This window comes from Paroedura picta, chromosome 18 (assembly GCF_049243985.1).
Source record: "Paroedura picta isolate Pp20150507F chromosome 18, Ppicta_v3.0, whole genome shotgun sequence".
NCBI classification, from domain to species: Eukaryota; Metazoa; Chordata; class Lepidosauria; order Squamata; family Gekkonidae; genus Paroedura; species Paroedura picta.
Window position 1 is genome coordinate 5865445 of NC_135386.1, and position 23333 is coordinate 5888777.

At 49.1% G+C, this 23333-nt stretch overlaps 3 protein-coding genes across 19 annotated transcripts in view; 1 reads left to right on the forward strand and 2 right to left on the reverse strand.

Moving 5' to 3' along the window:
* MYO9A (myosin IXA) overlaps nucleotides 1-8728 on the reverse strand; it is a 138457-nt gene extending 129729 nt beyond the window's left edge. For 4 of the 7 annotated variants that reach the window (XM_077318114.1, XM_077318115.1, XM_077318116.1 and 1 more), the window contains exon 1: nucleotides 8575-8727. The gene's annotated coding sequence lies outside the window, so the exon portion shown is untranslated. Of the gene's footprint in view, nucleotides 1-8574 lie in introns of all 7 variants that reach the window. The other 3 variants (XM_077318113.1, XM_077318112.1, XM_077318117.1) reach the window with 3 other exon arrangements.
* A 72-nt stretch (nucleotides 8729-8800) lies between these two features.
* On the forward strand, nucleotides 8801-15428 carry SENP8 (SUMO peptidase family member, NEDD8 specific). 4 transcript variants are annotated; one of them, XM_077318118.1, is made up of 3 exons: nucleotides 8801-9185; nucleotides 13233-13375; nucleotides 13855-15428. In XM_077318118.1, exon 3 carries the CDS (start codon nucleotides 13897-13899, stop codon nucleotides 14530-14532), a length of 636 nt encoding a protein of 211 aa, XP_077174233.1. In that variant the 5' UTR covers nucleotides 8801-9185; nucleotides 13233-13375; nucleotides 13855-13896; the 3' UTR covers nucleotides 14533-15428. The 4 variants fall into 4 exon arrangements, with proteins under 4 accessions (XP_077174233.1, XP_077174235.1, XP_077174236.1 ...); XM_077318119.1 differs by lacking the exon at nucleotides 8801-9185 and adding an exon at nucleotides 9209-9744; XM_077318120.1 differs by lacking the exon at nucleotides 13233-13375.
* A 3418-nt stretch (nucleotides 15429-18846) lies between these two features.
* Nucleotides 18847-23333, reverse strand: part of GRAMD2A (GRAM domain containing 2A) — a 39338-nt gene continuing 34851 nt past the window's right edge. For 7 of the 8 annotated variants that reach the window (XM_077318034.1, XM_077318029.1, XM_077318033.1 and 4 more), the window contains 2 exons: nucleotides 22546-22653; nucleotides 18847-21827 (listed from right to left, as the gene is read on the reverse strand). In XM_077318034.1, the coding sequence (XP_077174149.1) occupies nucleotides 21824-21827; nucleotides 22546-22653 (112 nt within the window). In that variant the 3' untranslated portion in view covers nucleotides 18847-21823. Of the gene's footprint in view, nucleotides 21828-22541; nucleotides 22654-23333 lie in introns of those variants that run through there. The other variant, XM_077318030.1, reaches the window with a different exon arrangement.

Sequence of the window (23333 nt, forward strand, 5' to 3'; positions counted from 1 at the left end):
CTTTTTTTAAAAAAAAACAATAACAACAACCACCCAATCTTACATAAAGAAAACTGAAGTTTTAGGTAAAAACTTCCTGATGGCTGAGGCTTTAAAGCAGGGGTAGTCAAACTGTGGCCCTCCAGATGTCCATGGACTACAATGCATTTGCTGGCAGGGGCTCCTGGGAATTGTAGTCCATGGACATCTGGCGGGCCGCAGTTTGACTACCCGTGCTTGAAAAGAACAAAACGACTTACTTTACAATCCTTGGGTAAACGTTCCCTTTCTTTGCCACCTTCCCTGAAGATTATACAATCGGTATTTTTGTAAAAGGGAACAGCTACGGAAATGAAGCCCTGACCTGACCTGGCTATCCCACTCTCCTCACATCTCTGAAGCAAAGCAGGGATAGCTCTGGTTAGCACTTGGGGAAGGAGAATACCGAGGAAATTCACGGTTGCTATGCAGAGACAGATATGAACCATCTCTGAATGTCTCTTGCCCTACCCGTCGTCATAAGTCAACTGCAACTTCACAACACTTCCCACAACCACCAGGAAAATCAAGTGGCGCACCCCCTTTTCGAACCAAAATGAGTCAGATAACTCTTTATAAATCCTAAAACATTACCTCTTCCCCCCCCCCCAAAAAAGTTGAACTTTCAGATGCAATGGACAGACTGAGTGGGAATTAGTAGGAAGATTTCCCAGAAGGCTTATTCAAAGATAAGACACCCAAGACCTCCATAAGCATGAGGTCACGAGTTAAAAAATGCAGACAGTAGCTTTACTATGCCGAGCATATAGTCCTAGGTTTCGACTAGAGAGGATTCTCAGAGATTTAAAATAAATAAGCCAGTATTCATTTTAGAACAGGGATTACATTTTGGCTAGCGGCAGACAGATTTGCTGCTGGGAGAAAAAATGTGGAGAAAACTGTGTAAACAAAGCTGACTGCAGAAACATGGTCATTGACTGCAACCTGCACTCAATGATTTGTTGATGCTAAGGGGCTCTCATCTTTCTCACAGCAAGCATCCTTGAGGCCTCAGCTCAGAGAACAGTTATATGGACTTGACTGCCACTCTCTTCAGCGATACATAACTGTACTCTTCTGTGATGGAACCATCATCCCATGTACTATAAAACATCATGCTGTGCCAATGTTCCAGTGTTGTGGAGCTGTCTTTCGGAGCCATTAGAAGATCTGCATCCCTTCTGCAGCTTTTGAGCAAGATGCTTTTTAAAGTGGGCTTTTGGCTCACAGGATCAGTAGCTTTTGCTGGACTTCTAAAACATGACTTCTTGCTGGCTATTTTCATTCCTATGTTACTGTTTATATCATTACCTACCTTGGACCCCATTTGCTTGGTAGGCAGGCAGTTTTGCGAATGTTTTTAAATAAATGATGCCACGCTTTTCTGCAGACAAGGAGTAGCAGCACCAGTTTCACAATGCAAGAAGACTCTATGGCCCTAAACGTGAACATATCTTGTGAACATATTTTAGCTAATCACAAAGGCACAGGAAGCTCTGATTCAGCCCTGCCTGCTGTGGTGGATGAAGACAGCATACAGGGAACGAATGCAGGACGGAGACCTTTATTTCCTGTTTCTTCATTGACACTGCATACTTGACTAATTCATCCTCATAGGCATCCCTAAATAGGAAATGAGTTCAAAAGTGACCTGTCAGATAAAAACGAATGAATTATTCTCTGCACCCATAATGATCCTACAACCAACCACGCCTTGGGCCCATGGCAAATCTCCCACCGATATTAATAGGGGCAGACTTCACTTCCACAAGTGAGTTGTGGAATGGCAGCCAGCCATTTCCAAACCCTTTCCCCTGCCACACACACTTAATGCACATTGATTTCCTCCGTCAGATTGCAAATTCACTTCCATACGGGAAACGTCTTGCATTTTCATAATTGTCCTGCTGCTTGAGGACTGGGGCTGACTCAGGCATATAGAGTCATATGAGAAAACAACAGAGAACGTTTTGAGGGAGAGCTCATCCATAAATTACATTGTGCAGGACTCCATTTTTGCTTTGGAACGGCAGACAACTGAGAAGAAGAAGAGTTGGTTCTTATATGCTGCTTTTCCCTACCCGAAGGAGGCTCAAAGCGGCTTACAGTCGCCTTCCCATTCCTCTCCCCACAACAGACACCCTGTGAGGTGGGTGAGGCTGAGAGAGTGCTGATATCACTGCCCGGTCGGGACAGTTTTATCAGTGCCGTAGCAAGCCCAAGGTCACCCAGCTGGTTGCATGTGGGGGAGCACAGAATCGAACCTGGCATGCCAGATTAGAAGTCCGCACTCCTAACCACTACACCAAACTGGCTCTCACTCTTAGAACACTTCTTTTTTTTAATTCCTTTTTTTGTGGGTTGGTTAGCAATCCTCCCTCTGACTTCAGGAGGACATCAGACACAAATGACAGCAATTTCATGCAAGGACAAGGAACTGAAGTCTTGAAATGCAAGACCCAAGAACTTTTCTAACAACATAAAAGTGACTTTGAAGGCTGGAGCCTGCACAGTGTTAATTCCACACATACAAAGAGAGATTTCTGAAAGGCAAGAACCCTCATGCGTAAATCATAGATACTTTTATTAGGTTTTGTGGCTTTCAGTCAAATAAAACTCTACTTGTATATTGAGTTTTCCTTCATATCCACAAGGAAGGGAAACTATGTTTAATGAGCGATTTTTCTATTGCCACATTGTTGCCCTTTCCTTGCAGCACACTGTCATAACAAGAACGACATTTGACAACTTCCTATTTCGAAAGGCTAGTTTTGGAGGAAATAAACCTGATTGTGATGGCCATTATGGTGTAGAGGTCAGGGGGTGAGACTAGGAGACCCAGATTCATGACCCTAGGCCAGTCACACATACTCAGCCTAACTAACTCCACAGGGCTGTTTGTCAGGAAGGGCCAGAGAAGGCTGTAAACCACTTTGGGTTCCCACTGGGGAGGGAAGTGGGACATAAATGAAGTAAACAAGCCACTACATTCCAGAGGGGTATAGTGGTTAAAGAGTGGCAGGCTCTAATCTGGAGAACTGGGTTTGATTCCCCACTCCGCCACTACATGCAGCCAGCTTGGAGACCTTGGGCCACTCACAGTTCTCTTAGAGCTGTTCTTGCAGAGCAGCTATCTGAGCTCTCTCTTAGCCCAGGGTGTCTGCTGTGAGGGAAGCAAGGGAAAGGTATTTATAAACCAATTTGGGAGTCCTTTGGGAAGTGAAAAGTCGGGTATTTTAAAAAAAACAGCTCTTTTCCAAAACAGTTTATTTTAATGGAAATATTTCCATCGGTATCCAAAGCATACTAGGTTTGTATCCCACAAGTCTACCAAGATGCTCAGTGCTGTATACTAGGTACCCTATCCGTATGTTAACCAATCAGAGATCTACTTGGCTTTACAAAGTAATCCACCCTGGACATTTTCAAAACATTCTTTGAGTACCTCACACATGAAAATGCACACTGGATGAAAGAGCTCATCACTACTGCATCAAAAGCGCCATCATTCAGAAAGAAAATGTGTGTGAGGAGGAAACACAGGCAGGAAGAAAATACTGTGAAAAAAATATATTAATATTAATGTTACAGAAGCTGGCAATTTAAGCGGTTGTTTACATTTCAGCCCATTTTCCAATAAATATGACGCAATTTAACTGTTCACTGCAATTCCCACAGCTATGTCAGAAGCAGGGATCCAACGCTGCCAAATCAATTGATCTTGGAAACCTGAAGCAAGAAATTCAGTCTCTTTCCTTAAATAACCAAGCTCCTTCTTAGCTCAGTGTCAAAACCACAGCACATTCTTTGAAATACTCACACACAAACATTCCTACCCATGAAGCGTATTTGAATAACTCAGTTTTTGGTAAAAGAGCAGTCAGATACACATCTGTACCCAATAAGTAAAAATTATGCTCATAGTTTAGAGACTGGTTATGATGGTCAACGATACAGCAATATTGCAAATTAGGCATCTTAAAAAACACCTCTGGTGGATGTGACTGCATGAACTCATGAAACTGCCTAATCAGACTGTTAGTTTGTCAAGGTTAATATTGTCAGCTCTGACTAGGAATAGTTCTTCAGGGTTTCAGATAGAATTTTATCACTGCTATGAGATTTTTTTATCTGTAGATGTCAGGAATTGAACCTGGGACCTTTTGAATGCAAAGCAGATGCTCTAGCATTGAACCTTGGTGTCAGCATTGTTAAAGATGCTCACACTCCATCCCAGGGACTGCACAGATACCTATGGCACAGTATTTTCAGAACCAAAGTATCAGTCTCTACTCTACCCCTTTCTCCCACACACTCTGCTGTATCAATGGGATAGTGAAGACTCCCATGCAACCCTATTTAAGAGTTGGCAGAGCTGTCAAGGAGAAGGAAAATTCAGCTTCCCTTTGAGATTGGCTGTGAAACCTGCACACTAAATTAAATGATATTTCAGGTCCCTGAAATCATATTCCAGTTACATCAGCAAAACAATGACCACCTGGTTAGCCCACCCCAGTGGTGAACAAAGCACTCAATTTCCTTTTAAGTAAATATTTTTAATCTACTTATTCCTGTATTTATCCTTTCACAACAACTTTCACTTGAGCTGCTGCTAACCCATGACACCATGAAAGCAGACATGACCAGCAGCCCCAAAATAACTGTGAATAATCAACGGAACGTCATGATTTGAGTCATTTCAAAAAGTTTAACTGAGGCACTTTAATCTGGTGGCTGCAACAGTAAGTCCATTGCGAAAAAGCATCACAGTTTTTGCTTTGTCTTGATCTAAGTTATGGCCCTCAATATTTTTGACCGTCAAGAAAGTCAGATCAAGCAAATCACCAATACCTATAACCATTTCTAAGAGCCAATGTAAAAGTAACCATATATTTTCCCATCATTCAGCAGATATAAACCAAACTCAGTTTCAGAATGAAGCATGAAACCACAAGCTAAACACATGTATAAATAACTTTGGTACCATTTAAGGATATATGTTTGATTTTTAAAAAGTGGAAAGTGGGGCTAGAACCACAATCTAGTCCAAGTTAAGCACTTTTAAACCCGAGTTAACTTCATGGAACTTTTAAAACAGTGGCTTTTTTTCTCACTTGAACCCAGTGAAGATGAGGAGTGTCTACCTTTGACTGGATCAGTTAAGAATTTTTAAACATGCAGGTTAGTGAGGAATGCAAAAAACAGGTTTCATGGGTCTGAGTTATATCACTGATGGAGAATCCAGCATTTGGGAGTTTTACCTCAAATATTAGTGATTTGTATTAAAAACGAACTATATCCAGGAGCCAAAACATCTCCTCAACTGCAGCAATAGTTTACTACAGAGCTTCTCAAACCTCAATTACCAGGTCACCGTGGTGCCTAGAAATTTCATTTTGGGGCCAAGTAATTTTCACCAATAATTTTACCGCAATTATCAGTGCGTGGAATTCTTAAAACCTCACTAGCGGACAATTAATTCACTTTTTAAGTAGTGGCTTTTTATACGGGATCCAATAAAAATGGAGTGTTTTAAAGCCATAATGGAGTTACGAAAAATTTGGGAGAAGTAAGGCAAGGTTTAGAGATCAAGTTTTTTGTTGTGCTGAAGAGAACCAACTGTACTAAACACCTTTATCATATCATCGCTTTAATATTATTACAAGAAACTGACAAGAATAGGATTAGGTATTGTGGCAGTAAAATTCAGAACATCTGGACAATAAAACACAAAACCTTGGAAGAGCCTGGCTCAAACAGTCAAAGAAAATTTGCCAAGGTTTGGCTTACTATGTGACACGCAGGGACGATACAGCTGTGCTTGAGAAACAACCCCCCCCCCCCACACACACACAGAACAATCTGCATAGTTTACCCAAGGTTTTCATAACCGTGTATACTGACTTAACCTGCTGCATTTAATATTAAAGAGAATAGTACATCGTGATGCTGGTATCTAGTTCTACATGTAAATAAAATGGCTGAAATCTGGTCCCGAGGCGTATATAAATGATTGTTTTCATCACATTCAGAGGCATGGTTGGTTGAAAGTCCTACATGTTCCACTGAGAAACCGCTCTAACAGTCAGAACTTCTTCCGGATGTTTAGACAGAATTTCTTTTGAATTAATTCCATCCCATTGGTTCTGGTCCGTCCCTCTGGGGCAAGAGAGAACAACTCTGCTCCATCCTCCATATGGCACCCTTTTAAATACTTGAAGATGGTTATCAGATCCCCTCTCAGTTGTCTCCTCTCCAGTCTAAACAGACCAAGCTCCCCCAACCTTTCTTCACACGTTTTGGACTCCAAGCCCCTCACAATCTTTGTTGCCCTCCTCAGGACATGCTCCAGTTTGTCTACATCTCTCTTCAACTGGGGTGCCCAAAACTGAACACAGTACTCCAAGTGAGGCCGAACCAGAGCAGAGTACAGCGGTACCATCATCTCCCATGATCTGGACACGATACTCCGTTTGATATAGCGCAAAATCCCATTTGCCTTTTTAGTAAAGGTGTATACAAATCAGAAATGAAACTTTTTACCTTTAAAAAAAGAGGTGGCTTGGTAAAAGAAATACAGAGGACAGTGTTATCTTGAAATTCATTATTTCTGATATTACAGATATATTGCAAGCAGCTTCTGCCTGCCATGTGTGTGGAGCTTACCGGCTATATTACACAACCACAGACCATTTTTCCACATGCTTCAATCAAAGACTAAAAATATGCAAATGAGCTCTGAAGCACATGGTCCATGCGGGCTTTATCTCTAGCGTCACTAACCGCTACAAAAGCATGAGAAAATGCAGGGTAAATAAATGTGTGGGTTTATCTGCACAATCCTGTACAGCACGCCCCAAGCATGTTCACTCCTTTGCGAGAAGCACCTGCAAGGTCCTTTGAGCATGGTGTTCTTGGAGGGGGACGGTGGAGAAGGGATGCCGTGCTGTAATGATCCCTGTCACTTTGGAGGGGAATAAGCCTCATGGCTGTACGGTCTTTTCTCCCCCCTGCCCCCCCTGCCCCAGTCTTAACGGAAGCACTCTCAATTTGGCTCTGAAAAACAAATAAGCCAAATAAGCCACTACAGCACAAGCAGAGCGCAGAGGTCCGTACAAAACTGGGGGAAGAAAAGGGGGGGGAAAGAGGGGGAACTGCTTAAGTCAGTAAAGAACAGATAAGAGTTGCCACGCATAAGAACTCCATCAGGGAGGCACTCGTCCTCTTTAAGACTCTTTAGATAGCCCTGGCAATAAGTGAGAAGGTGGATTGCACTGTTTATCAGTGCAAGATAAGAACAGAAGCCAGGGAACTCCGTTTCACAGCCGTACTAAGCTTGAATAAGAACACGACCTGTCTGCATCCAAAAGCCTCACTCACTCAGCTAAGGATTTTTACACTGAAGATTTCCTTCAGATTCCTAAAGTGCCTCACTCCATCGCAAACCCCACATGTGTGGTACCCGCTGCACCACACACAGCGAGAAAACACCCATGAAGAAAGCACAGGTGCTACCCATTCCATGCAGCCTTTATGATAAGCTTTGCAGTGATGCGGGTGTAGTGCTAACAGTACCTAGCAGCAAGAGGAACATTTTTTTTACCCATTTGTGTGCACTGCAAGGGGAACACAGCGCAAATTCTGCCATTCTATTTTTAAAAAAGAGAGACGTCCTCATTTTGGTTCCTTTACCAACCATTCGACAGGTCGCCTATTTGCTACGTAAAAGTGCTTCTCACTAAGGACGCATCGCAACCGACCGAAGCCATCTAAACCTGTTAATGGGGGGAAAACAAGAAAGTTGCTCCCGAGAGCTGAGCTCTCAGGCTGTCTACATTCCCACAATACAGCAGCTGCAGCGCAGATTTTCAGCTCCTAGACACACCAATGCAACAGCCACCATGGGGGGGGGGGGGGAGAGAAGGCCAGTGCCAGAAATACAAGACACTGTAGCGGGGTTCCAAAAATGGATGATCTCATACTACATTCAACACCACCAAAAAAAAAAAAGGACACGGGGAGGAGAAAGAGAGAGGCAGAAAAGCAAAAAAAAATCTCTCCTATGACCTTGCAAGGGAAAGGGGGGAGGGAGGGATGTGTCAGCCAGCCAGCCTTTCAGACACATTTCAATGGGGGGGGGGTGGCATCGCAGAGCTCCCCACCAAGGCCAAACTGGGAGAAGGGGAAAGAGATGGCCAAGGAGCAGGGGAAAGCGGCTTGCTGCCCACGGGCTGCAATGAATGGGCCTCTTGCAGGGGCCGCCCCAGCTCCTTTGCCCGCGCCAGGGACTAGAAACATCGCCCGTCAGACGCTGCCTCGGGAACTGTCACGCGCAGACGGCCGGCCGGACAGACTGACAGAGAGGCAGAGGCGCGCGCCCGCCCGCTCCCCCCTGCCCGTCAGATTTTGAACCCGGGGCGGCCGTTAACGTCCGGCCAAACCGCCGTTGCCAACTGACCGTTGGGGAGCAGAGGGGAGGGGGGAATGGAACGGAGCCGGGCGGGGAAAGGGGAGGGAGAGCAACCGCCGCCGCGACAAGGATGAGGGGCGTCTCACCTGTGGGTCGGGCGGGGCCGCCGCATCCCTCCTCGGCTCATCTCTCCCTTTCCCTCGCTCCCTCCCCAGAACCGAGAGGCTCTCGCCGCCCGCCGGGAGGGACGACGACCGCCGCAGTCTCCGCCTTCTCGTCCGTCCCCCCCCCTCTCCTCCTGAGGAAACGCCGCTGCGCTTCTCTCCCTCACACCCGCAAGCGCATGCGCGCCCGGCCCGCCTTCCCTCTGCGATCACTCTCCCCCTCAGTCCCGCCCCTCCGCCAGGGGAACGCCACGCCCCCCTCTTCCCACCACCTAAAACCCTCGCGAGCGACGCGCGCCTCTCCCACCGGCACGCCAAGCTCCGCCCATGCACCGCCCCCAAAAACCCGCCCGCCGGTTTGCGCTGTCTCGCGCGCAAACGCGCGTGCGCGAGCGAGCGAGCCCAACGCCACCATTCGTCTGTTAATCGGCTTCTTTTTCTTTTCTTTTTTTTTTTTTTTGCTTCGCCCTCATTCGCTGGAGGAGGAAAAGGGGGCGAGGCGTCGAGTGACAGCGAGAGGCGTTTACGACGCGGAGGCGAGGCGCTTTACGGTGGCGCTTAGCAACCGCGGGAGGATGAGGCGGGCGCGACAGGTAAGGGCGCGGAGTGCCGTCAGCGGCCACGTCGGGCTACGCAAAAGTGGTCCTTAGGCGGATTTTGTACGGGTGGCGTTTTTAAAAATTAACGGCAGAATCGGGCAGGCGATGGTTAAGATGGGGGGCGGTCCTGATCCCCCTCCCCCACTTCCCTTATCTTTGGGGCTTCTCCGGCCGAGCTTTGGCAGGAGCTGTGGGGAAATGAAGAGAAAAACGTCTTTTCCCGTTTCAGTGTGAGGCCTGGTTCTCATGTGCGAGAAGCGGAGGTGGTAAAAGAGCGAGCGAGGTCGTGGGCATGGCAACACGACAGGTGGAGGAGGATCCCAGGTTGGAATGCTCCACTGTGTGAAAGAAGAAGGGGGGGGACACCTTCTCCACAGGTAGAAAAACAGCATCGCAATTAATGGGAAGGGAAGGTAGAAGCTTTCTCCCCGTGGTGCTCGCTTTCTACTTGCGGGGAGGGGTGTTTTTTTAACACAAAAGAGCAATCGCGGTGAGCAGAAGAGCTGGGAAGATGGGCTCCTTACCTGGCTTCTGCTTACATCAGCATAAGCAGGTGAGTTGTTCTGGGGATGCCCCTCTCCCCTGTACTATATTATGTTAGCTTACTAGAAATCCAGGCTGTTATAGTCAAAACTTACTGTGTTTTGTATTCCACCCCCAAGTCACTGAACAATTTTGGGTCCCCAGTGTGAAAGGTGAACTATAAATTAAAACAATAAAACGTAATAAATTCTACCACTTCCTTGAAGGCTCGTACTCAGCTGGCAGGTTTGTGCACTGTGTCTTCCCTTTACAAGGTACTTCCTTTATGCATGTTTGCAGAAACTCCTGTGTCACATTTCAGTTTGTTTTTCTATGTGGATATCAGGATGTTGTGTACTGATTTCCCCACGCCTTTTTATACCCACCATAATTATGAGGTAGATTGGCAGGGGGCAGCTTGGAGTCATCTATCAGGCTTAGGTCTCCCTTATCTGAGCTTCTAACCATACTGTATTGGTTCATGAGTGTGGCGTAGTGACTGTTTCAAGGCCAGGTCCACCTGTCAGTCACAAACCCTGCCCTGGAAGGATCTTCCTCACTTTCCTGAAACACTGGGGGCAATGAGAAAAAATCGCTGAACTAAACCAAAGGATAAACTATACTGATTGCTTATGCCCTTTCTGAGTCGAATAATTACGCTGTCTGCGTAATGAAACGAGTGCCTGTGAAACAAGAACAGAAAGCTTTTCCTCTCGCTTAGGAAGAACCCCCTGACAGAGAGGATGCAGGAAGACTAAGCAAGTTCAGTCTATAGTTATTAATCTGTGCAAGACAAGAACGGTAATATTTTCCGCTACCATCTAAAGATAGGAGCAGACTGCTTGCACGCTAGGTGGGCACCATAATCTTCAAGAATGCAAAGCCACATACTCCCATTTAGATTGTCACGTAAGATGAGCGGATAAGTAACAGGAAATTCTGCACTTAATAGAGACTGAGCAGGTTGGTTGCTGTTTCTCTGGGTGAGGGCCAGGGTGACAGTTTGCATCCATGCAGAGAGCTGTCTGCTGCTTTTGTTTTGCTTCTGGATTGGTGGAGTGGTTAAGAGGGGCAGCTTCTAATCTGGTGAGCTAGGTCTGATTTCTTGCTCCTCCACATGCAGCCAGCTGGGTAACCTTGGGCTCGTCTCAGTGCTGATAGTGCTGTTCTGACTGAGCAGTCCTGTCAGAGCTCTCTCAGCCTCACCTACATCACAGGGTGTCTGTGGTAGGAAGAGGAAAGGAAGGCTATTGTAAGCTGCTTTGAGACTCCTTCAGGCAGTGAAAAGCAGGGTATGAAAACCAGTGTCTCTGCAGTAGCAAGCCCCAGTTTTGGAGCTTATTGTGTCAGTAAAGAGTGTGCCTTTGAAGTGAGTAGGGCTAGCACTTCCTTCCCTCTTGGGTAGCCCCAAGCAGCTCTCTCACAATCCAAACCCACAATCCAAATCCCTACTCTGCTGAGAAGCTCACTGGGTGACCTTGGGCCAACCACACCCCGGGTTTGCCCAACCTCACAGGATTGCTGTGTGGATAGAATCCGTACATAAGTGCTGAAAAACTTCAGCCAATATTAATGCCGACCCCAGCAAGGGGTTTTCAAGGCAAGCGAGAAGCAGAGGTGGTTTACCATTACCTTCCTCTGCAGAGCCTTCCTTGGTGGCCTCCCTCCTTGGTGGTCTCCCTTCCAAGTACTGACACTGCAAGAGAAGGGTCTCCCTTCCAAGTATGGCAAGATAAGACTGCACCAAGCTGCCTTCTCTCCCAAGGCTATAGCACCGGACAAGAGATGCATACTGCCTTGAACTCCATTGGCAGGGGAGGACACAATAAATATGTGCAAGTGAAGGAACGTGCAGCAAGAAGAACCGGTTATGACGGAGGCCTCCTGCGACTTGAAAACGTCAGCTCCAGCCCTGGTTTTCCCTCTTAATCAATCCGAGTATGATTAGTGGTTGGTTGACTGTAAAGGAGCTTATGCTCAGATAAACTAAACAACCGAGGCAATCATAGCTGCTCTTCTTCCCTTTTAGTGATTGCAGCGGTTTCTTCCTTGTAGGGATGATCAGTCCCATGTGTTTCAGATTGTCAGATACTGCCTGTTGACTTATAAAGAAAACCCTGAATGCGGAAGAGGGGAGAAAGGCCTGTCTCCACCGCCGAACTTCCTTCTGCCACATGTGTGATTTTAGTTCCCTTTAGTATACGTGACGGCAGTGTTGCTTCATTTTGGACAAGCTTCATTGGAAGCTTCATTTTGGCACTGCTTGCCAGTATAAACCTGTGCTGGGGGAAAGTGCTTGAGCTTTGTGCTTTGGCTAGTCACATTTGAATCCGGGGCCGCTCCTTCCTCATAAATCAGCACACGAGGGCTTGACACTATCTAATATTGTTTTTTAGAGTGGATTGTTTTAACATATTGTAACTCGTCCTGAGCTATTAGGAAGGGTGGGAAATAAGAGTCAAGATTATTATTATTTTAAATGCCATAGAGTCTAACGTGGCAGGGTGAACGCTCACTGTCTTGTGCCTTTTACTGCCTTTTGGAGACTTGGTCTCGGGCCAATATAACTGCAGAGCTACAGTTCTGGGCTGAACAAACTTCTGGATGAGCTCCAAGTCTCGTTTCCACATAGGATAAGGTGGCAAATTATCTTTGGAAGCCTCTAGGTTTGCATGACTTGACAGCACTTACACACACAAAGACATACAGATAGAGATTCCAGAGCAATTTCCTTGCAGAGGGATAGTTGTACTCTTAGCGGTGCTCTTAAATGTAATCGACAATAGATGCTTGGGCTATCATACACTCAAGCAGCCTATGGAATGACAGTCTGTTGCTCCCCTTCTATGTACAAATTCCCGGTCCTCATAAAAGGGACACTGCGGAATCCATTCCAGTATATCCCAGCCCAGTTTAGAGAGAAGGGGTAGGTAGATTTGATGCCGTTCTTGGGACTGGAAATGGAGGTTGTGCCAAGAACTGCAGCCTCTCCCCGAAAAATTCTCCCCCTCCCACTTTTCCTGTAAACTGACTTTCCTGCACACTGGGGGGGGGGGGGATCCTGGCTGTTTCCCAGCCCTGGCAGGGGCAGAAAAACAAGGAGAAAGGATGTGCGTGAGAATGCCTGAACGATGCCGATGACCCCAAATCGGACTGCCACGTTCAGCAGCCATCCTGCCTCCAACATAAAGCCCAGTTTGACTCGCAAAGCTCTGAAAAAAGTCCATTGAATCCAAGAGAAGGCGGCTGTGGAATTTCCCCCCCCTCCTCCTGCCGTGGGTTTTCCTAGGAGAAAGGCAGGCATTCCTTTAGAACTGCTCCGAAAAGAATCATCCTAAAGTTTCCACTTGTCGGGGGTACATTTCTGTAGCACGTTTGTTATCTACCAGCTCGGCTTTTAAAAATACCCTTGATGACTAAAGGAGCCGGCAGATTCTTGAACAGCCTCCTTTATGCCCACATTTAGTTTGCGGTGTGATGCAGGCCTCCATCATGAAGTTGATCCAATTTTCTCTTTAGCTAGAGGAAGAGAACAGATGGTGTTTCAGACACTGGCCCCCCTTGGACCATCACTGCCTTGCACGAGGATGAACTTTGAGGAGCTCTACCACCGCCTGCATCTTGGCTGTAACCTTTGGCAGTTGTTTATTGCACTGACATAGGTAAAACTGTTGCGCACCCTTTATGGAGCCGTACTTGTGATCATATTCCTGTCCTTAACACCAGCCCCTCTTGCAGGAGTTGTCGCTGATTCTATTTAAACAAACTTGTTCTCCTTTAAAAAAAAATTTCAAGTCAGCTAGATTCAAGCATAGTAGTACCTTAGAGATGAACAAGATTTTGAAGGTATGAACTTGGATTCTCAGATGTTCATACTACTCTAAGGTGCTCCTGGACTCAAATCTAGCTCTTCTATTGCAGACCAACTTGGCTACCCTCTGAAACTTAAAACAGGTGGCCTCATTCTATAACTCATTCATGGATGCTTTGGGCCGATCCTGCATTGAGCAGATGGTTGGACCCGATGTATGGCCCCTCCCAATTCTGATTCTATGATTCTGCAACTGCGTTGGCCATAGTGGGAAAGAATGTGACCTGTTCTAACCATTCTCCGCCCTTTCTTCCCTCTTTATCATTTTAGGCATCGGACTCTCCCTAGTTTCCGTGACTCCGCCTGCCTAGAATGGACCCTGTTGTCCTCAGTTACATGGACAGTTTGCTGAGACAATCGGACATTTTGTTACTGGACCCTCCCTGCTGGCTCAACGACCACATCATCGGCTTTGCCTTCGAGTACTTTGCCAGCGAGCAGTTCCGCGACGTCTCCGACCACGTGTGCTTCATCGGGCCCGAGGTGGCCCAGTTCATCAAGTGCGCCAGCAGCCAGGAGGAAATGGGCCTGTTTCTGGAGCCCCTGAACCTCCCCCAAAAGAAAGCCGTGTTCCTGGCCATCAACGACAACTCCAGTCAGGCCGCCGGGGGCACCCACTGGAGCCTCTTGGTCTACTTCCGGGACGAGCACTGCTTTGCTCACTACGATTCCCATACGAGGTGCAACTCCGTCCACGCCAGGCAGGTTGCGGGGAAGCTGGAGGCCTTCCTGGGCAAGAGAGGCAAGGCCTCCTTTGCTGAGGAGAAGGCCCCCGCCCAGCAGAACAGCTACGACTGCGGGATGTACGTCATCTGCAACACAGAGGCTCTGTGTGGAGCCTATTTCCAGGCCCGGCAGGAGCCCCTCCTGCAGCTCCTGACTCCCTCCTACATAACGCAGAAGAGGAAAGAATGGAAGGATCTCATTGCGAAGCTCTCTCAGAAGTGACTTGCCCCCACCCCAGTGCCTGACTAAGAAGCTGAGCTTGGACTTGCCATGCAGAGAGAACGCCTTTGCCTTTCCAGTGTCGCGGGGAACTTCAGCGTCCTCTCCGAGGTGGGCAGTTACAGCTTAGGCCCCGTGTTAAATCTCCCATCGTCAGAAAGGCTGCCTGCAACGCCTCCTTTTCCTACATGTGGGGACCGGGATTCAGCAACAGCGGAGCAGGTTTCAGCAGTCCTCTTCTGAGGTCGCGCCAGACAAGGCGATACCATGCTATTATACCGCAACAAAGCTTGCCTGAAAATGCAGGACTACAACTCTTGTCATTGCTCTGTTTTTTGTTTTCTTCTTCTCCTCCTCCTGAGGACGGATTACAGGGGGAAAGAGCTGCTTGGTTTGGATCGAGTGCTCGGTCTGCCTTGCAAGAGAGTGCCGATCGCAGAAGGCACGGTGCTGCAGAACTTGGATAAATGTTAGGCTGGACAGCCAAGAGAAGGTAGCGCTCTGTTCAACTGTAGCAGCTTGCTGTTTCTGCTTCTTTAACCATCATGGGGAAGGCACTGGCAAACCACCCCGTATTGAGTCTGCCATGAAAACGCTGGAGGGCGTCACCCCAAGGGTCAGACATGACCTGGTGCTTGCACAGGGGATACCTTTACCTTTACCTTTAACCATCTATGAATTCCAGCTCTCCAAAGAGGCTGTGATGGAATATGTGGGCGGGGGGTGGGGGGGTGGAGGGAGACAGTTCCAGTACCTAGAATGGGAAGAAGCAGAAATCTATACAACCTGAGCATAGGAGAGTTTTGGGTGTATTTTTTCTCTCCTCTGTACATCACTTTGAGCACTTTTGGACTGGAAAAGTGACTGTAATGCACATTAAACACACTATTTAACTGGAATGTATTGTGTGGCATGCAAATCCCAGAAAGTTCTTCTTCCTAAATATACTTGTGACCCCATAGACAAGCATTTTTGGGGCCAATGCTTATGAAAGCAAGAGGGCCCTTCTGTTCCTTATCCCAAAGTTTGGTATGGGCATGGCTTGACTCATTTCAGTTTCAGTTGTTACTAGGAGCCAGCTGGGTGTAGTGGTTAAAAGTGGCGACTTCTAATCTGGAGAGCTGGGTTTGATCCGCCCCCCTCCCCATGGAGCCCAGGCAGGGCAGCCTTGCGTTAAGTGTCAAGATGACAGACTAGACTCTTCCCAGTTTATCAGTACTTGCTGACATCTCCATGAGATGCGGGAAATAAATCCAGCTCACATGGAGCCAGCCGGGTGACCTTGGGCTTGTCACAGCTCTGATAGAGCTGTTCTGACCGAGCAGTGATATCAGGGCTCTCTCAGCCTCACCTCCCTCACAGGGTATCTCTTGTGGGGAGAGGAAAGTGAAGGCGAATGTAAGCTGCTCCGAGACTAACGCTGGTAGAGAAAAGTGGCATATAAGAACCAACTCTTTTTAAGTTTTCAACTCCACTGTCCTATAAATTTGAGTTCAGCAGCTGAATTCGGTCTTGTCCTGGTTCTGAAAGCAACAGCAGTGGACCTCATCCAGGCAATCGTGATGACATGGCACAGGAGAAGCCGTCCCTCAAAGGAAGCTCTTAGGTGAAATGCAGGCTGAAAGCTCTAGGGTGGCAAGGAGCTCCCACTCTTGAGCCCCGTGGTACAGGAGGCTCCCCTGCTGAGGGATACCGTGATGGGCCAGCCCTCAGAAATCTGCTTTTCCACGCACAGTGGCACATGAATGCATGACAAGCACCAACTGAAGACGCTGCTTGTCCTGTGAGCTCCAGGTGGCTCGCAGAGGGGTGGGGAGGGAGTAAGCACCTTACTCCCAAACTGCCTTCCAGCTGCTTGCGCAGTGCAATCTCCTGGAACAGCTCCCAAGACCAGGGTCTTTCTCGCCACATCAAGCCATTCGACAATGGGAAAAAGTTATTCAAGGGAGCTATGGGATCGCCAGAGGCCCCTGAAGTGAAACTTGTAAGCCCCTGGGCAAGCAGACACAGCAAATTGTGTTTCAGGACCCCCCCCCCCCCAAAAGCATTAGGTTGTATGAAATGTATCATTGGCTAGGGGATTCCTTCTACAAAACTGGCTCCAGGGAGAAGGCCCAAGCAGCACCCTCCGCTGCCCACACTTCCTACACATCCTGCCCGGCCTTCCCCTGCTCTCCTGGGGCACGCCCACAAGCTCTCGCGCAGGTCAGCCGAAAGCCCTTTGGCCTCCAGAGCAGCCTTTCTCACCCTCCAGCAGCTTCCAGTTTTATGAATGGATTGTTAGAGCCTCCTCTGTAAACACCGTCAAGCCCTTGCTGCGTTGCACTTTCGATAGCCTCAGATATTTAACAGAAGCCCGGCACACCGGAAAAACCTGCTGCATTCTCCCCCGGCGGACAGAGACTGTCACTGAGGAAGCAACACTCACTCAGATCCGTCTGCAGCCAGAGGGGCCATTGCACCCCGACTACCTACCAGCTGAGGAGGCAGGGCTGGCCTGGAGGGCATGGCGGCTGGGAAAAGCCCCCGCCCGAAAATTAGAGGGCTCTTTTCCCCTCTTACCTTGCTTGGGCCAGGGCAGTTCTCCCGGATGGTTAGCTTTGGCAGGGCTACAGTCAGAACTGGCTTCAAACAAAGTGAACAGAGGCCCTCCTGCTTTTTTGTATCCTGGATCTCGGCTTTGCTGAATCCCAAAAGGCTTGGCGAACGTTAGCGGTTGTGGGTAGATCCTGACAAGCCCCGATTGACACAATTACAGTGAGAAATGGTGTTTTCCCCACTTTGGTGCGTACGCCGGTAGATGCTGACACCCCCGTGCAGCTGACTGTCAGATTTCGCCGTCACTGCCCCTGCATTTTCTGAGCGTTCGTGATGTCTGCCCGAGGTTTAGCAGCATCCAGCCACGACATTCGCACTACAACCCAAGCCAGCCGGCTCCTCCCAGTTTGGTTGCGTGGGCCAAAGGGCAAGGAGGGCTTTTGGAACAAAACCAACCAACAATAAAACAGAGCATGCTCTCTTCTTGCTGCGTCATTCCCCACGTTTCTGCCGGGCTTCTGAACTAAGGTAGGGGTATCAGGAAGCTTTTGCAGCTTCCTTATACCCAGCAGTGCCGTAGCATTTTTCTTGTTGATGCCACGTTTTCTTTTTTCTTTTCTTTTTTTTTTGGGGGGGGTCAGCAAATCCGAGATAATAGAAAACCTCTTAAAAGTAGGAAGGGGAGGGAAAAGTCCCTGCCATTAAGCAGATATCCCCCCCCCCCCCAAGAATAAGAAAGGTTCACTAAAATGAGTCAGTAGTACTACAGAATATTTAGGTCTACTGGGTTCAGTGTGGTTTCGGCCCATCCGGTTTTTCCTCTGGCTCATCCTTCGCGCTGGCGCTTTGATGGCTTTTAATTTTTAACCAGGGCAGCCAACCAGCCCAAGCCCAGCTCCTTTCCTGCCTTTACCTTGAGCCAGCACAGCTGCTGCTACTTTCCAGCAGTCAAGGGGTGTGGGAGCCAGGGGACGGTGCTCTCTGACTTTCCCCCACCGGAGGACGGCTGCTGCCCTCTAGTGTGCATCGAAGGGATGAAGCTTTTAAAAACAAAAAAAAAAAACCCACTTAATCTTTTAATAATCCAGGGAGTCAAGCCTAAATCACCCTAGCCTGAAATCCAAAGGACTGCCTCACCTTCTGCCCGGTGCAGACTTTGGTTGCAAGCTCAGGCATGTGCAAATTCAAAACCTCACCCCAAAGCTTGGCCGAACAGCTCTTCCAAAGGGCAACCTTCATTGGCTACAAACTCCTCCCCACAAACCGCCCCCAACGCCTTGGAACTACCCAAAGAAGTCACGGCTTACAATACTGGATACTGTGGAATTTCAACCATTTGTATACTGTGGGCTAGATTAAAAAAAAAAAAACTACAAGCAACACACATGCATCCCTGATAAAGCCCTAAACCAGAGATGGCCACACTGTAACTCTCCAGATGTCACAGAATCATAGAGTTGGGTCATCTAGTCCAGGGGTAGTCAACCTGTGGTCCTCCAGATGTTCATGGACTACAATTCCCAGGAGCCCCTGCCAGCATTTGCTTGTGGAATGGATCCTCAAGGACGCCTAAAGCAACCTGCTCAATGGAACCATCTGCCTGAAGCGCATTTTAAAATGATGGGCGGGGTGTGGAGGCAGCCTGTGCATCTGCTAGGATACTCCCCTGACCTCCACAAGCATGAGTCCCGAAAATAGCAATTTGTGCCTGTGTCCTGAAGGGTCTTACACTTCAAGGTAGGAAATAAAAGAAACAGCAGTGCTCGCCCACGACAAAAGTAATGATAATACTTTAGTATTTATATAGCACTTTCCCAAAGTGTTCGAAGCGCTTCACAATACAGTTGTTCAGCAATCCTTACAACAACCTTGTAAGGTAGGACAGTACTTGCCCCATGTCACAGATGGGGGACCCCCGTCCAGGCTGAGGGGACAGTGGCTCACCAAAGGCCAACCAGCGAATTCACGGCCCGTGCCAAAATTTGAACTGGGGAGGGGCTTTGGCTCATAGCTCACGTACTGTGCCAGAGCACAAACCCGTGGGAGTTCTAGAAAAATGCTCCAAAGAGCAATCGGCATCAGTCGGGTTCTCTTGGCACTTCGAGGAACGGCTGGCCCCCCCACCACCTCTGTTACCCACCACCTCTCCCTCCTGGGCAGCACCCCCTGCCAAGGGCACCGTGACCATACCGCCAAGACAACGCACCAGTAAACAAAGGACTTTGTCTTAGCAGCACTTCCCCCCACCCAATAAATCAGCAACAAATATTACATTTACATCCCCCCCTCCCAATACACACACACACACACACAAAACATGGGAGGTCTGGACAGACAGACACGGAACACCTGAGACGTTATTGCTAAATGCGGAGTCCGCTGGGCTGGCCCGCAGCCCCGTAGACCTCCGGTAGGGGCAGGGGAGAGCAGAAGAGACTTGAAGGTTTGTTCGGAAGGACCCTCCCGCACATGCCTGGCCCGGACCTCTCCATGCCTGCTCAGGCAAGGTTTGGTCTCTGTCACTCGGCAGAGTTCCACATTGGGTCGTTGAGGGATTCTAGCAAAAGTCCACTGCTTGGATTAACAGTCTGAGCGAACGGTGGGAAAGCTCATCAGTAAAGACAGTCGTGCTGGTCTTCCTGGCAAACACGGGAGCCTCGGGATGCATTTCTGTGGCTCCTCCCAGTTCCCACACCCCGTGACCAGCACGCGGCATGCACTGCCCTGCCTTCCTGCCTTGGCACATGAAATGGGATTTCTCTGCACCGCACAGGCAATGCAGGAGGAGTACCGGGGAGGGAGGGGGGTTAAGTCAATGAGGAAATAAGAGAGATCCCTGAAGGTAGAAAGGAGTTGGGGGAGGAAAACGCCTGGATCCCACCCAGCGGCCCTTCGGCCCCCTGAAGCCTGAGCCCTGCTCCCTCCCCCCAGCCTGGGTTGGGTTGGTCTGGTCCCAAGACGATGGACAAGGCAAAGACACGCCTTCCCCCACATCACACCTTGGACAGGAGGGGCCGGAAGTGAAGCCAGGGCCTTATAAGTGCAAACTACCCGCTCTACCACGGCCCTTTGTCCCTCTCAAGTCTCTCCTTTAGTCCTTTCGTTATGAAGCCTTCCTTCTCCACAGCAATGCTCACAGATATTGTCTCCTGAGTGCGGTCTTTCCCCTCCCTGGGTGGAGCTCCTGGGTGCCGACATCTTCCGTGCCATCTCATGCAGCCGGAAGATTTATTTTGTGGCGGAAGTTCCCGGCTCTCGCTCTCTAATCCTTCCATTCAGCACGGCAACGATTTCAGGGGCCTCCCTCGAAAGCTAGCTTATAGCAATTGCCCAAGGACCCTCCAGTTTGGGTGCAGAGGAGAAGTGGATTTTGCAGCAGGGGAGGATTCCTGCCGCTCTTCATGCCATACAGAACGGTGCCCGGTTGGCAGGCACCAGGCCTTGTGGCCCGTCTCCCTCGCTTTCCTCCTCCCGACGTGCCTCCGTTGAGAATGGCCGTCATCCGTGTTTGGCTCTTGTGGCCCTTTCTTGCACGAATTTCCTCCAAGTTAGACTGGCCAGGGATTCTGGGGTTTTTTTTGGGGGGGGGGCATCATCTGGGCATGGAATTGGCATCACTGCTGGGTGGGCAGGTAGTTGTGAATTTCCTGCATGCTGCAGGGGGTTGACCCTGGAGGTCCCTTCCAACTCAATGATTCTGCCTTCAGGGCCCCAGGCAGCTCCCTGGAATAAAAAGCTGGACAGTGATCAAGTTCCATCTTCTCCACCTTGGTTTTTGGAACCTCGCACCAAGCTGCATGGCCCTTCTGGATAACTGGCCTGGGCCCACAGGAAGCACTGACTATGTGCAATGTCAACTCCCACTTGTGAGAAGGTTTTGATCCAGAGTGGGTCTACTCTTCCATCTTTGGGGGACTTCTGCGGCAGCACATGAGAGCTCAGAACTGCCTAGCAGCTCCTGGGACCACCCCCCCCCCTCCTCATCGCCTTCAGATGTTTCAAAAACCATGGTCCTTTGGCAAGCAGAGAGCAGTTAACCTGGTGGCCTTCCTTCGACTCGCATAGATCAGGGAACAGGAATTGTGTTAGTGCAAGAAGGCTGTTCCTGACGGAAATTATTTCATTCTGGGGGAGAAGGGGGCAGGTTCCAGCCAGCGCCTCCATCCTTGGCAAAAATAAGCCTCCTGCCTTGGCATTTTGCACCTAAAGATCCAGGTGTTTTGTCTTCCGATAAATCCTGTGGCCCTCTGAACAGGACGGGCCCCTAGAAGGGAATGCAGCCGCCGCTCTGGAATTAGGAACCCGGTATGCTTGGGCCCCAGCCAGGCACGAGACAATTTTGTTTGGGACCGCAGTTTCTCTTGGGGGCTTCCGCGGCAGGGTCCCAGGGAGATCGTGCCGATCCAGAATACCTGCTGAAAAAAACCGCTAGCCTTTCCGCTCCAGTAAAGGGCCTTGAAGGATGTGACTCAGAGCCACCATCCCTGGACAGCCCAGCTCTTGGCAAGGGCTGCAAACATAGTTACTGTCTGGGAAAAGTTGCTGTGTTGATGTCATGGGCTGAGCAGCGTGGACTCGGGACTCACTTCTCAGTTTGGCCGCTGGAAACGAAGAGTTTTGGCCCAGGAGTGATGCAAACAAGGACAGCCCCCCTTTGCCCTGTACTCGCTGCAGCCAGGTTAGCTAGTCAGGGTGGGCCAGAATCAGGACCCCCAAAGTCCTCTTTCCTCCATCACCACCCCTCCTGGGACCTCAGTCACCTGGAAAGAGAGAAGGCTCAAAGTTAGCAGGATCTGGACCAATCCCAGGAGGACACTCATCTTCATTTCAATGCAGTCTAAGATGCAGGCTCCCCGACCTTTCCTTTTAAAAGCGGGGGAGGAGATGGATACTAAGGCTTATCAATAAATTTTGAGAAATCCCTTAGGCCTCGGTATTCTAAGAGTCTTCATAGAATCATAGAGTTGGAAGGGGCCACACAGGCCATCTAGTCATAGAATCATAGAGTTGGAAGGGGCCACACAGGCCATCTAGTCCAACCCCCTGTTCAACGCAGGATCAGCCCTAAGCTGATCTTGTCCCACCTCGATCCATGAAGAACAGCTGTTTTTTTATACCCTGCTTTTCACTACCTAAAAGAATCCCCAAAGCAGCTTATAAACACCTTTTCCCTCTTTCTGTCAAAGATACCCTGCGAGGTAGGTGGGGCCGAGAGAGCTCTAAGAGAACTGCCCTGTGAGAATGGCTCTAAGAGAACTGTGACTGGACCAAGCTCACCCAGCTGGCTGCACGTGAAAGAATGGCAAATCAAACCCGCTTCTCCAGATCAGAGTCCTTGAAACCCCCACACAATCGGCATACAAAAAGAACATGGTGATCATTAATGAGGCAACGCTGATCTCAGGATCTGCACAGCGAGACGCCCTTGTTCTCAGGCACCCCTCGGCCGACGGTCTCCCCACTCCCAAGCGTCCCTACCTGCGGGGCATGCGGGAGAGGTAGTCCCGGTTCAAAGAGCAGAGCTGCTGCTCCAGGCGGAAGATGCGGAAGGCCAAATAGGAGGAGGACACCACCAGGAGGCAGATCCTGAGAGGAAAAGGGCAAAGAGACCGATTAGATATAAGCCAAGCAGGAAGTAAAGGGGGAAAAAACACACACACACACACATTCTGGTAGGGATGGGAGGGAGGAGTATCATTTCCCAGCATCAGACTAAGGAACCCAGTGCTGAGCTTTCTGCACATGACCCTGTGCAACCAAGGGAACGCACTAACATTTCTGTCGTAATGCTGTCTCCCATGCTCGCATCCAAGCTCCATCCCAAGCCTCAAAGCTATTTATTTAAATTTATAGACTCAGGGCTGTGAACAGCATGCATTCAATATTACACAGTTAAAACCCTTCCAAAACCAATTCTAAAAATTCCATCCACAGGTGCAGAACCAGAACCCAGGGTGAGGGTGCGTTACAGGAGGGAGGCCAATTAGAGGTTGATGTTCAATGTTTCACCGGCCGAAGACACAGGCCTAGTGGAAGAGCTCTGTTTTGCAGACCCTGTGGAGCGACTTCCGGCAGGGCCCTGATGATTTTCTGGGAGCTCAACCCACCAGGCAGGAGCCAAGGCTGGGAAGGCCCTGCTTTGCTCAAGGCCAGCCAGATTTTTATTGGGCCTGGCGACCACAAGCCTGTTTGTATGGGCTGAGTGCAAGGCTCTTGGGGGGACTTATTTGGAGAGGCGGCCCCCGTAGATACCCAGGCAGTTTCTC

Excerpts from the sequence above, each read along its gene's own strand:
- SENP8 (XM_077318118.1), top strand. The coding sequence starts at position 13,897 with ATGGACCCTGTTGTCCTCAGTTACATGGACAGTTTGCTGAGACAATCG.